This window comes from Phacochoerus africanus, chromosome 9 (assembly GCF_016906955.1).
Source record: "Phacochoerus africanus isolate WHEZ1 chromosome 9, ROS_Pafr_v1, whole genome shotgun sequence".
In the NCBI taxonomy this organism is placed as follows: Eukaryota; Metazoa; Chordata; class Mammalia; order Artiodactyla; family Suidae; genus Phacochoerus; species Phacochoerus africanus.
This window is the reverse complement of record NC_062552.1, coordinates 116,282,967-116,295,354: the sequence shown is the minus strand read 5'-3', so window position 1 is coordinate 116,295,354 and position 12,388 is coordinate 116,282,967. Positions and strand designations below refer to the sequence as shown.

Below are 12,388 nucleotides of genomic sequence, written 5' to 3'. Positions count from 1 at the left end.
CCTCCTGAATTACTCTCCCCTTAGAATTCCTTGTACATTTACCATTCCCTCCCCATTCCGACAGCAAGTACCTTAATACAGGGCCTCATTGCCTTACATTTGGGTTTCTGTTTCTTGGCCTCCAGCCTTTCCTCCCTTCATCTCAACCTAAACCCTACTGCCAGATTAATCTTCTGAAACACCCCCACATGTATGAGTCCTTGCTTAGAAATCTCTGAAGGCTTCCTACAGTCTGAAACAACCAAACCTGGAGGGTGCCAGCAAGCTGCCCAGACAGCACTGCTGACCATCACCAGTTTAAGGCCCAGCTTAAATTTCACTCCTAATTCCTCTATCATTCATCTAGACTAGTACAGCTCTGTCCAACAAAAACAGCATGCATACCAAATGTAATTAAAAATTTTTTTCTGGGCCACATTAAAGTTTTACAGGTGAAATTAATTTTATTTAACCCAACATATCCAAAATGTTATCATTCCAACATGTAATCATTTTTAAGAAACGGTTTTTTTTTCAGTCCTAAATCTTCAAAATCCAGTGTGTATTTTATATTTACAGCACAACTCAATTTGAACTGACCACAATTTCAAAAGCTCAGCAGCTACATGAGGCTGGTGGCTACTGGAATAGCACAGATCGCAACTCTGAATATGCTCTGGACTGTAGAGCATTGTGCTCTGTCACCCCTAAAGTGCAAGGAGGCACCGTCCTATTTTTATGCACATCTCAGACTGGACTTTAATGGTATCACCAACCACTTAGTCTCCCAGACTAAAAATTCTGAAGTCACCTTCTTACCACAAATTGGCTGCCGCCAGTTGAATTCCTTTTTGACATTTCAGAAATGTCTAACATCCTTTACTATCTTTCCCCAATGAAAGCACTTATTTCCTTACCTGAATGACTGCAATTTCCTCTCATTCAGTTCCAAGTTGATCTTCCATACAGTTATCAGAGAGACCATCCTACAAAAAATAGCCTCATGCCCCCTTCCTTGTGCAAGGCAGTCATCGGCTAAGTACCAAAGAAAATCTAACACCTTCCTTGGAAATCAAGGTCCTTTACAAGTTTACCTCAATCTTCCTCTTGCTTCACCAACCACCCTTGCACAGCATGCTCAAATACATTCATTCTCCCGCTCTCCCCAAGCTTGCCAAAACTTCTCCAGTCTCTGCATCCCCACACTGCAACCAAGAATGACCTTCCCGTGAGCTTAGTAAATTCCTTTTGGCCCTTCACGACCCAGCTCAAATTTACTCTTTTATAAAGCTATTCTGATGTCTCCAAGCAATGTTATTTACATTTAGCTGGCACAAGTGGGCACAAAGAATAATGGTGAATGGATGTTAAATGGCATGAGAGAAGCGTTCAGGTGAATCTTTTAATCTCCAATACGGAGCTCAGCGTTCAAAGCAACGTACATGTGTACTGAAAGGAATGAACCCTCACGACATCATAAATTGCTGCTGGGCAGCGGTTTTTGACCAATACCATTTCATCTTAACTATCTATCAGAGTTACTTGCTTTCTTAATAACGATCGTGGGTGCATGTTAATGACAACTAAGGGGAATCAGCAAAGTCTAAGGAAAATGAGAGTCTGGGTTAACCTCGAAGTCTCGTAAGAAGTCTCCTCCCGGTCAGTTCCGGGAGAGCACTGGTTTCGTAACAGGATCAAAGGGGTTCTAACATAAAAAACATTAAAATATTATTAGGGCATGGGCAATTGCTCACTCAAGTTCGCCTGGTCACAGGAAGCCAGACTTGCCAGGGTTAAAATTATTCTGACCTCTTGTTTACTGAAGAGTACGTAAATAATGATAATGCGGGAAGTGCTCAAAGGCTATGGGGGGTAGGGGGGAACCGAAACTTTTTAAATAAAGCATGGTAAGGTCTTTGAGTCGATTAACTAAAGAGGACGCCTGCTTTGTGGCCAGTAGCCTCGTGGTCTCTCAATCCGAGGCGACAGGAAGACCCCAAGCGAGGAGGCTGAGAACAAGGCAGCCACAAGGCTAAGGAGCCAAAGCGGACGTCGGATTAACTCTTCCGGCGCCGAGACTCAAAGGGGAGGGAAACAGCAAAGAGGGAAGGAGAGCATGGGAGTGAATCGTAGGAACTGCCACAACAGAACCGGGAGCTTCAGACCCACGGAAAAATCACTCTCTTTCCCTCGCTGAGCACTTCGGCCGGGAACGACCAGGAGAGTCACAACCGAAACCCCAGGCGCGCGTCCCTGGTGGAGACCGAGTCAGAGTCGGAGCCAGGCTCTCCCCGAGGGCCGAGGACGCCCCCTCCCCCATCCAAAGGCGCACTGATTTCTTCCGCCCCCACTTGCCTCGTCAGTCCTCCCCCAACGCCGTCCACTGCCCTTCCCAACCCCTAGTAGAATCCAGGTTCAAGAACGAGAAAAGCTGATGTTGGCTCAGCAGCACCCGTGACGATCAGCCAGCAGAAAACCCTCAATGGCGGCCGCCATTTTGAAACTGGAGGAGACCCTCGGAGGCGGGGAGGCGAGGGGTGATACCATCTTCGGGGGCGAGGGGTGACAAAGATGGAGGAAGGAGGTGGTGCTAACACCAACTCTTCACCTGGGAACAAAATTTTATTTTTAAAGACTGTATAATGTGTTAAAGCTTAAAGAAGTGTGATAAGAATCAAGGAGTGAAAGGAAGAAAATTTATGATTTCCCGGAGCCACCCCTCTCTTCGAGCGGGCCCGGCGAATGGTAGATCCCGAGGCCACAGCTTCCGCCGGCGCCGGGATCGTTGGTCGCTGCCCTTGGTCGTGGGGGTCGTTGTTGGCTCGGAGGCCGCAGGTGGGTCTGGGGTCGAGGCGTGGGAGGCGGCTAGAGTTGCTTTTGTGCAGGCGGAGTGGGGTGAAGTTCTAGGAAAGCCTTCTGCAGCCTGTGTACGGGGAGGTGCGGGGGATCTGGGACTTTCCAGGACTGGAGCGGCGCGGCTTCCCAGGCTTCCCAACGAAGGAGAGGGGGACAGGGGAGGGGGGGGAGGAGAGGGCGTTGCTTTCTGGAGGACCGCTGCGCTCAGCTTTCCCGTCTGATGCCTTTTGAAAAGGGTACTCTGAGGCTAGCATAACTGGAAAATGTCTTTTGATGTTGCCCGAGCGGAGGAGACACTGGCTGGGATCACAGCTCCTAGGCTGCAGGGGAAAAGGGGCTGCTTCTCAAGAAAGATCTCCGATTTGTCCAAGTTTCAGAGTTCTGTCTTGCTTGTTACTCAGGATCGCAACCTTGCTCTGTTCTACATCTCAAATCCTCTCGAGCCCACCATTCCACAAAATATGCACTTTGTAAAAACTTAATTTTTTAAAAAAGGATTTATTTGTGCGTTATTTCTAGCGTGTGTATGTTATTAAGACAGGGTTCCAGACCTCAAGGAGTTTTAGTTTTCTGGCATCCCGACTTTTTTTTAGGTTAAGTCGACACATTTTGATCAATACATATAAGTGCTATAGAGACTAATTAGAGAATATAATTTATTTTTTTAATGTCTAATCAACTATTTTTACAACGTGAGTTTGGAAGGACTTAGAAGAATACTCACCATATACAGTCTTCTTTTGAGAAGTTAAGAGGGAGAAATGGATTGAAGAAAATGTAAATAATACAAGCATACCTCATTTTATTATGCTTCACTGATACTTTTTTTTTTTTTAACAAATTGAAGTTTTGGCAACCCTTGTCAGATGATGGTTAGCATTTTTTAACAATAAATTATTTTTTTAATTAAAGTATGTACAGTGTGTTTTTAGACATAATGCTATTGCATATTTTATTTTATTTTATTTTATTTTATTTTTTTGTCTTTTTGCTATTTTTTTGGGCCGCTCCCTCGGCATATGGAGGTTCCCAGGCTAGGGGTCGAATCGGAGCTGTAGCCACTGGCCTACACCAGAGCCACAGCAACGCGGGATCCGAGCCGCGTCTGCCACCTACACCACAGCTCACAGCAACGCCGGATCGTTAACCCACTGAGCAAGGGCAGGGACGGAACCCGCAACCTCATGGTTCCTAGTCGGATTCGTTAACCACTGCGCCACGACGGGAACTCCTATTGCATATTTTAAACTGTAGTATAGTGTAAACAAGTTTTATAGGCACTGGGAAATCAAAAAATTCTTGTGACTCGCTTATCTCAGTATTTGCTTTATTGCAGTGATCTGGAACCAACCCCATAATATCTCTGAGTTATGCCCTTATTAGGAAAAATGAGATAAAGTCAACAGTAAGGCTAACATAAGTGTTGACCTTTCTATCTACTGTAAGAGACAGTAAAGCACAAATAAAGAGCTTGAATCAAGGAGCCAGACTGCCTGGGTATTAATCCCAGTTCTGCTACTTAACAACATCTGTGATCTTAGACAAGTTGATTGTCCCTGGATTTTCTCACCTGAAAAAAATATTCCTACTGCTTTGGGGCCATTGTATCAGTATGTGAGGGTTACCTGAATTGATGATTGTGCAAAGCAGTAAGAACCATGCCTGACAGAAAGTAATGTAAGAGTCAGCTCTTTCTCAAGATGGGGTGGTGGGATGGAGTTTCTGCTTGGCACAGAAGTTGAGAATCTAACTGCCGGAGTTCTCGTTCCATGAGGATTGGGTTTGATCCCTGGCCTCGGTCAGTGGGTTAAGGATTCAGTGTTGCCATGAGCTGTGGTGTAGGTTGCAGATGTGGCTCGGATCCACGTGGCTGTGGGTAGGCCCACAGCTGCAGCTCCAATTCGACCCTGGCCTGGGAACTTCCATAGTCTGCAGGTGCGGCCCTAAAAAGAAAAACAAAAAATAAAAAACCTTTAAAATTTAAATTTAAAAAAGAAAAAAAAGAATCCAGCCGAAGCAGCTTGGGTCACTGCAGAGACAGGGTTCAATCCCCACCCGGCACAGTGGGTTAAAGGATCCAGTGTTGCTGCGTCTGTGGCTCCGATTCCATCCCTGGCCTGGGGACTTACATATATTGCAGGTGTGGCCATTACAAATAATGATAATTGAAAAAATAAAGGTAGGGGAAAAAATTTTTGGATCATTTTGGTACCAAAGGGTATATAAAATCAGTTACTCAGCTCCCTGAATCCATGAGACAAAAACCAGCTAGTAACTTTCAGGAGTACAGTAACTAACTACTCCCAGTTCTGAAGTAAAAGAATTTTTCTTAAGAGTCGTCACATAATATGTACAGTGTCCTTGAGGGCACCCATGTGGGTGCCAGTCTCTATCCATGTCTAGACTTATCTCATTAGAGACTGTCCCAGGTGCTTGCAGCTCTTTGCCCATCAGGTAAAGCTGTCTTACGTGGTCTTGGACCCATGACTGTGAGCCTGTCTACGCCCCCCTCCTAACCTTTCTCTAGGGGATAGTCTAGCTCACTTTTTACATTCATAACTGTCCTTTTGGGTCATTTACTCACAGTGACATAGGCAGGACAAATTATGTTCAGTGCCCCAGCTCCTGAAGTCTTTTAAGATAGTAGATTGTACAATTGTAATATGAAATGCCTCTAGGACTAAGATTTGCCATTTACCTCTTGGAGGTAAATCATCAGGCTCATCAGGCTTCCATGATGGTGGTTGAATCCAACTCTGAATTCCAAATGTACAAAATCTTTGTTCTTATCAGTCCCTCTGTCTTTATGCATAATCTCTGTAAGAGCCTGTATGCGGCAAGAGCCTCATTTTTGCCTCATCTTTTCTGCTTAGAGTAAAGCCAGACGGAACTGCCTCCTGGCCTTGTTAGAGGAGTGCCAATAGTGGGTGGCTTATCCCCGCAGGTGGCCATGGCTTATTTTAAAAGTCTTGAGCCGAGCGTTAGCAATTTTTTTGTTGGTTAAATACAGTTCTCTAACAGCTGTCCTGAGTGTTAGAATTGACACCTCTTAAGAAATTTAAAGAACCTAATAAGAACAAGTGGGAGAATAATTTTTTATTCTCCACGCATCTGTATTGTCCAGGTATTTTATAGTTTAGTGCTTTCGAGGTTATATTATTTGAATAAGGCACACATTGTTATTCCCATACTTGACTGGCTCAAGTTTATAAAACAAGTGCTGACTTGGTCCAAATTACAAAAAATACCTAAGTGTTTATCAAATAGTAATACTTGATACTATTTGGATCTGAATAGTATCTAATACTTAAGGATCTAAATGCAAAGGCACTTAGGGAAGGCACAATGCTAAGAGAACCCCATCTTCTAGGAATAAGGTAAGACTGGTTACATCTACATTTCTATGTCCAAGAACTATTTGCAGGAAATAAGCTGGGGAGGTTTTTCAAACATCTCATTCCTTACATCGTAATTTTCTAGATCAGTGATATTCAGACTGGAATCTGCTGTGTATGCTATTACACTCTATCCAAGACAGTATATAACTGTGTGACTTGTACCCTGATGTTCATTTCCCGTGCTTTTAGATAGAGTTTGAGAAATAAAGAACTGGAATGTGTGGGATAACCAGTGTCTTATAAGAAGGGGCAGGAATACGTGTAATCCTAGCAGTTTAGTGCTAAATAAGCACTTTTGTTAGCAGTGGTATCTTCTCTTCCTCGGATGTTGTGTGTTTTCAGCCAACCATTGTATAGGATTTATTCATTATTGATTCATGTGCACTCAGACGTATTTGGATTTCATCATCAGATACACATTTTTACAGAAAATTGACAATTCAACTATGTTTTTATTGAGTTACTGCAAACAAAATTTTCCACATGATGACTTCTCGGTCTATGAAGAAGTCCTCCTCTTCTGCTTTTTAGAAATTCTTAGAACTTAAAGTCTTTTTTTTTTTGTCTTTTTGTCTTTTTGCCATTTCTTGGGCCGCTCCCGTGGCATATGGGGGTTCCCAGGCTAGGGGTTGAATCAGAGCTGTAGCCACCGGCCTACGCCAGAGCCACAGCAACGCGGGATCCGAGCCGCATCTGCAACCCACACCACAGCTCACGGCAACGCTGGATCGTTAACCCACTGAGCAAGGGCAGGGATCAAACCCACAACCTCATGGTTCTTAGGTTTGTTAAACACTGTGCCACGACGGGAACTCCTTAGAACTTAAAGTCTTAAGTAGCATAACTATCCATTGGGGAGAGGTCTCTCTAGAAGGATTTCAGTATAATAGAAGGAGCTAGAGCTTTGGAATGAACCTGAGTTTGAATTCCAGCTCTGTGCGTAATAGCTATTTGGGTTAAACTGTTCTCTTATCAGCAAAGTAAGGATAACATTTCATGTTACCTATCAGACTATATGATGGCCCTGTTACCTAGTGGTTATTCTATGAAAGTAAGTTCCCTTCTCTCCACATCTTTTGTAGAACCTGATAACTTGTACTCAGATCTATTGTGATGTTATTCAATATCGTATTTATTTCAATCTCATATCTTTTCATTTCCTTTCAAAAATTAGTTTTAAAAAAATAGTTTTCAGAATTCCCATCGTGGCTCAGTGGAAATAAACCAACTAGTATCCATGAGGATGTGGGTTCGATCCCTGGCCTCGCTCAGTGGGTTAAGGATCTGGCGTTGCCGTGAGCTGTGGTGTAGGTCCCAGACATGGCTTGGATCCTGCATTGCTATGGCTGTGGTGTAGGCCAGCAGCTGTAGCTCCGATTTTGACCCCTAGCCTGGGAATCTCCATATGCTGTGAGTGTGGCCCTAAAAAGCAAAAAAAAAAAAGAAAAAGTTTTCAATAATTATAGCTTTACCAAAAGAATTCTGCTTCTGACAAAATATAATTATTTTATTTGTTAACATTGTGGGGAAAAAATATTGTGAGAGGTTCTAAAAATACACATATAAAAGTCTTAAATCACTCCTAGGAGGGTGTAAATACTCAGCTTTTGCAGGTAGAATTTTTTAATACTCTCTCCATTTCTGTGTTATATCAGATCACTGGTGGAGCTAGAAAGAAAAGGTAATAAATTGACTTTAGTGCAGTGTAATTTTTATACTGATCATTGTCACCTATCTAATCTTCATTAAGTAGATTTTAAGTAGTACACTACATTCTAATGCCAAACCAATTTAAAGAAGCTTATTATGTTTCTATCTCCCATATTCAGAGCTATCTTCCTATTTGAGAAGTAATTTAAAGAATATTTTCAAAGGCAGTTATATTTCCGATAATTTTTTTTAATAGCATTCATGATGAACGTACTTCAGATTGTGCGTGACCACTGGGTACATATACTTGTCCCTGTGGGATTTGTCTTTGGATGTTACCTCGACAAAAGGAGTGATGAAAAACTAACTGCCTTCCGGAACAAGAGTCTGTTATTTAAAAGGTGAGTTTTTATATTTTTTTAAACCCACGGTTATTCAGCTTTTGGAAGTGTTCTTCTTAATAGCATTTGTACCAAAAATAAACAGAAGGGGTAATTTTTCCCCTCAAGGATTTAGATTTAAGTGATATTTTTTGGAGTTCCCATTGTGGCTTAGCAGGTTATGAACCTGACTAGTATTCATTGGAATGCGGGTTTGATCCCTGGTCTCAGTAGGTTGAGGATCCGGCATTTGCCATGAGCTATTGTGTGGGTCGCAGGCTCAGCTCAGATCTCACATTGCTGTGGCTATGGTGTAGGCTGGCAACTGCAGCTCCAGTTTGACCCCTAGCCTGGGTGCTTCCATATGTTGTAGGTACAAGCCCTGGAAAAAAAGGAAAAAGAAAAGTGATACTATTTTCTAGTCTTGCTTAATCTTTGGATAAAACCGTATAATTACTTTTGGAATGTAAACATGTATTCAGTTTATGAACAGACTATTTCAGAACTTTGAAAATCCCCTTTTTTTTTTTTAATTTAGGCTACTTTTCTTTTTTGCTTTTTAGAGCCACATTCACGGCATGTGGAGGTTCCCAGGCTAGGGGTCTAATCAGAGCTACAGCTGCCGGCCTATACCACAGCCACAGCAATGCAGGATCTGAGCCATGTGTGCAAAATACTCCACAGCTCAAGGCAACGCCAGATCCTTGACCCACTGAGCGAGGCCAGTGATCGAACCCGCAACATCACGGTTCCTAGTCAGATTCATTTCCACTGCACCATGACAGGAACTCCTTTCTACTGTTTTTTTTTTATTCAGGGTATATTTTAATGTAGAAACAAAGTTTTAAACCAGCTCACCAGAGCCTACTGTATATACAGCTTTAACATAAGTTATTATATATTGTCTTACTTATTATTATATACTGTCTTACAGCTTTAACCTATATTATCATATACTGTGTTACTTGTCTTTATTATTATATACTGTCTTACAGTGTAGCTGAGAGCAACAGCACTCATTGAGGCTTGGTACTGTATTCTCAGCAACAGTATTCAAGAGCTGCAGACATGTGCTTGGGTAGCCGAATAGGCAGTGGCAGCCGCCTGGTCCTCTCGTGTCTGTGGCAGTGGCTCCTCTGGCACCAGAGTTAGAGTTAGCAAGACAGAGTGTCTGTCACTGGCCGTGCAGCTGGGGAAGAGGCAGCCCAAGGGACAAGGGAACCGAGCAGCAGCCACAGACGACGTGTAGAGGAGGTTCACAGTCGGGGATTTCAAGAAAGATAAAATGAGCTGGGAAGAGTCTAGAAAACATTAAATGAACTCATTGAGAGGGTAATAGCTTTCACATACACTAAGAAATTAGAGTTCTTTCATCTGGAAACATGAAATTGAACAGATAGCAAAAGTTTAAAATTATGAGAGAATAGAATGTATACTAAACTTTTTTCAATGGGTCAGTTTAATACAGTATAAAATATCTGAGTTCATATTCTTCTGACGTTCCCTTTTATCTCTCCTAGAAGTTTTATTTTACACTTTTGCTTTTCCTTCCTTTTTTTTCCTTTCTCCACAGGGAGTTAAGACCCAATGAAGAAGTCACCTGGAAGTAAAGGCTGTGGCTGATTTGCAGAACATTCACATTTTTAAGTTATGAGAGAAATAAAAACAGTCATTATTTAATTTGAAGAATTTGAAGTGATTCTTTTTGTGCCGAAGTAATTGTTCTGATTTTCATTAACAGCCACACTTAGTAATTTAAAAATAATTACTGAATGATACAGCCTACTTTTAGAAAAAACTTTCAAGCCATGTGTTTCAAAGGAGCTTGAAAAGGATGATGCTAGGATTTTATTTGGTACAAATCAATAACTGAAAATTTAAGTGGCCTTGGGTTTAGCAAAGATTTTAAAAAATACAACACGTAGAGCACAAACCAGTTTTAAAAACCAAGGCATTGTACTTTATCAAAATTTAAAACTTTTCTGTTCAAAAAAAAAAAGCATTATGGAGTTCCCTGGTGGCTCGGTGGGTTAAGGATCCAATGTTGTCACTGCTCTGGTGCAGATTCAATCCCTGGCCTGAATCCCTGGGGAACTTCCACATGCTGCAGTCATACCCTCTCCCCCCAAAAAAAGACAGTTAAGAAAATGAAAATGCAGCCCCAGACTAGGAGAAAATATTTATGAAACATATATATATAAAACAAAAACATATCTAGAATATATGAGAATTCGTAATTTAATAATATGACAACCCAATTTTTAAAAAGCAAATGGGAATTCCTGTTGTGGCTCAGTAGCTTAAGAACTTGACTGGTGTCTGTGAGGATGTGGGTTCAGAATCTTTGTTGCTGTGGCTGCAGCTGGGCTGTAGGCCAGCAGCTGCATCTCCAGTTCGACCCCTGGCCCAGAAACTTCCATACACCTCAGGTGTGGCCTTACAAAGAAGGGGGAAAAAGCACATGCTCGAATCAGTAGTGCCTAGGGAAATGCCGATTAAAGCATAATTAGAAACCACTACATAGTATTATAATGGTTAAAATTAAGGAGACTGGTCTTACCAAGTGTTGACACTGGCGTAAAGAGCCTGGAAAATGCAGCTGCTAGGATTTGTATCACTTCGAAAATGAGTTTAGCAGTTTCAAGTTAAACATACTCCTACCACAGGACCAGGCCTTTCAGTGTATATGCCAAAAGAAACCCTAATAGCCACACAAAGATGTTTATGTGAATGTTCATGTAAATAGAAGATAACCCACACGTCCATCAACAAAGGAATGGATACATTGTATTAAATCCATGTAATGCAATAAAAAAGGATGGCCTGTTGATACAACATAGATGACTTTCAAATTAATTATCCTGAGTGAAAGAAGCCAAACAAAAAGAGTGCAACTGTGTCATTCCATTTATATACAACGTTAGAAACTGCCAATTGTAGACAAAGCAGATCCATGGTTTCTGGGGTGCGGGGTCCAGGGAGGGATTGGAGGAAAGGATGACAGGGGCATGAGAAAATGGGAATAGTATATTCATGTTCTTGATTGTGGTGATGGGTTCTTGGGTATGCATATGTCATCTGTCATATCCAACCCCCTCTTCTTAGAAGAAGTTTTTTTCTTTAGAGTATAGTTGATGTACGGCATTGTGTCAGTTTCTGCTGGGAAAGCAAATTTTGTTTTAGGTAAAATTGAATTTAGGACAAGTGAAATTACAATCAAACAATACTCCCTAATCACAGATTCTTTTCAGAACTCAGGACATTTAAGGAGCGCCTGCTGTGGCACAGTGGGTTAAGAACCCAACTGAAGCAGGTCAGGTCGCTGCAGAGGCTCAGGATCAATCCCTGGCCCAGGAACTTCCATATGCCATGCGTACAGCCATAAAATTAAAATAAAAAACTCAGGACATTTAAGCTGACGCATTATAAATTTTAAAATATCAAACTCTGTTTCACTATTTGGTTTGGGGTAACAAAAAAAAATTTTTCTTTTTTTTGCTATTTCTTGGGCCGCTCCCATGGCATTTGGAGGTTCCCAGGCTAGGGGTCTAATCAGAGCTGTAGCCACCGGCCTACACCAGAGCCACAGCAACGCGGGATCTGAGCCGCGTCTGCAACCTACACCACAGCTCACGGCAACGCCGGATCGTTAACCCACTGAGCAAGGGCAGGGACGGAACCCGCAACCTCATGGTTCCTAGTCGGATTCGTTAACCACTGCGCCACGACGGGAACTCCTGGGGTAACAAAATTTATATCAGTTTAGAAAGAGACAATGTTCAAGAAGCAGGATCTTTGTGTAATCTCAACATTTAAGGGATAAACTTCACTTAAATGACTAAAAAGTTGAGCTGTCCAAGGTGACACAGAAGTCTGGAAGTACATTTATTTCATCTACTCTGTCTCCCGGAACTCTTTATGCTTAGCTCAGTAATCCAGCTCCTACTGAACTATTGCGATACTTGTCTGTGCCCCTAAAATTCATGCATTTATTCACCACTTTGTACCAACCCTTGATATAAAAAGACAGCCCAACCCTCAAAAGCTGTTAGTCCAGCAGCATGTAAAATACTAAGTCTAGTGCGGTGTAATGAGTGTTTTAATGTAGGCATGGGCATCGTACAG

At 42.1% G+C, this 12,388-nt stretch overlaps 2 protein-coding genes across 3 annotated transcripts in view; one reads left to right on the top strand and one right to left on the bottom strand.

The window, feature by feature from the left end:
* Positions 1-2,939, bottom strand: part of CPSF2 (cleavage and polyadenylation specific factor 2) — a 30,613-nt gene extending 27,674 nt beyond the window's left edge. Inside the window, exon 1 of one of the 2 annotated variants that reach the window (XM_047795298.1) lies at positions 2,335-2,939. The gene's annotated coding sequence lies outside the window, so the exon portion shown is untranslated. Of the gene's footprint in view, positions 1-896; positions 1,744-2,334 lie in introns of those variants that run through there. The other variant, XM_047795297.1, reaches the window with a different exon arrangement.
* NDUFB1 (NADH:ubiquinone oxidoreductase subunit B1) lies at positions 2,720-9,943 on the top strand. Its single transcript, XM_047795299.1, has 3 exons — positions 2,720-2,814; positions 8,140-8,284; positions 9,837-9,943. The coding sequence occupies exons 2-3, from the start codon at positions 8,145-8,147 to the stop codon at positions 9,871-9,873; spliced, it is 177 nt and encodes a 58-aa protein (XP_047651255.1). The 5' UTR covers positions 2,720-2,814; positions 8,140-8,144; the 3' UTR covers positions 9,874-9,943.
* Positions 9,944-12,388: the final 2,445 nt, after the last annotated feature.

Coding starts and splice junctions, on each gene's coding strand:
- NDUFB1 (XM_047795299.1), top strand. CDS start 8,145: ATGATGAACGTACTTCAGATTGTGCGTGACCACTGGGTACATATACTT. Junction 8,285..9,836: donor AAGAGTCTGTTATTTAAAAG/GTGAGTTTTTAT, acceptor CTTTCTCCACAG/GGAGTTAAGACCCAATGAAG.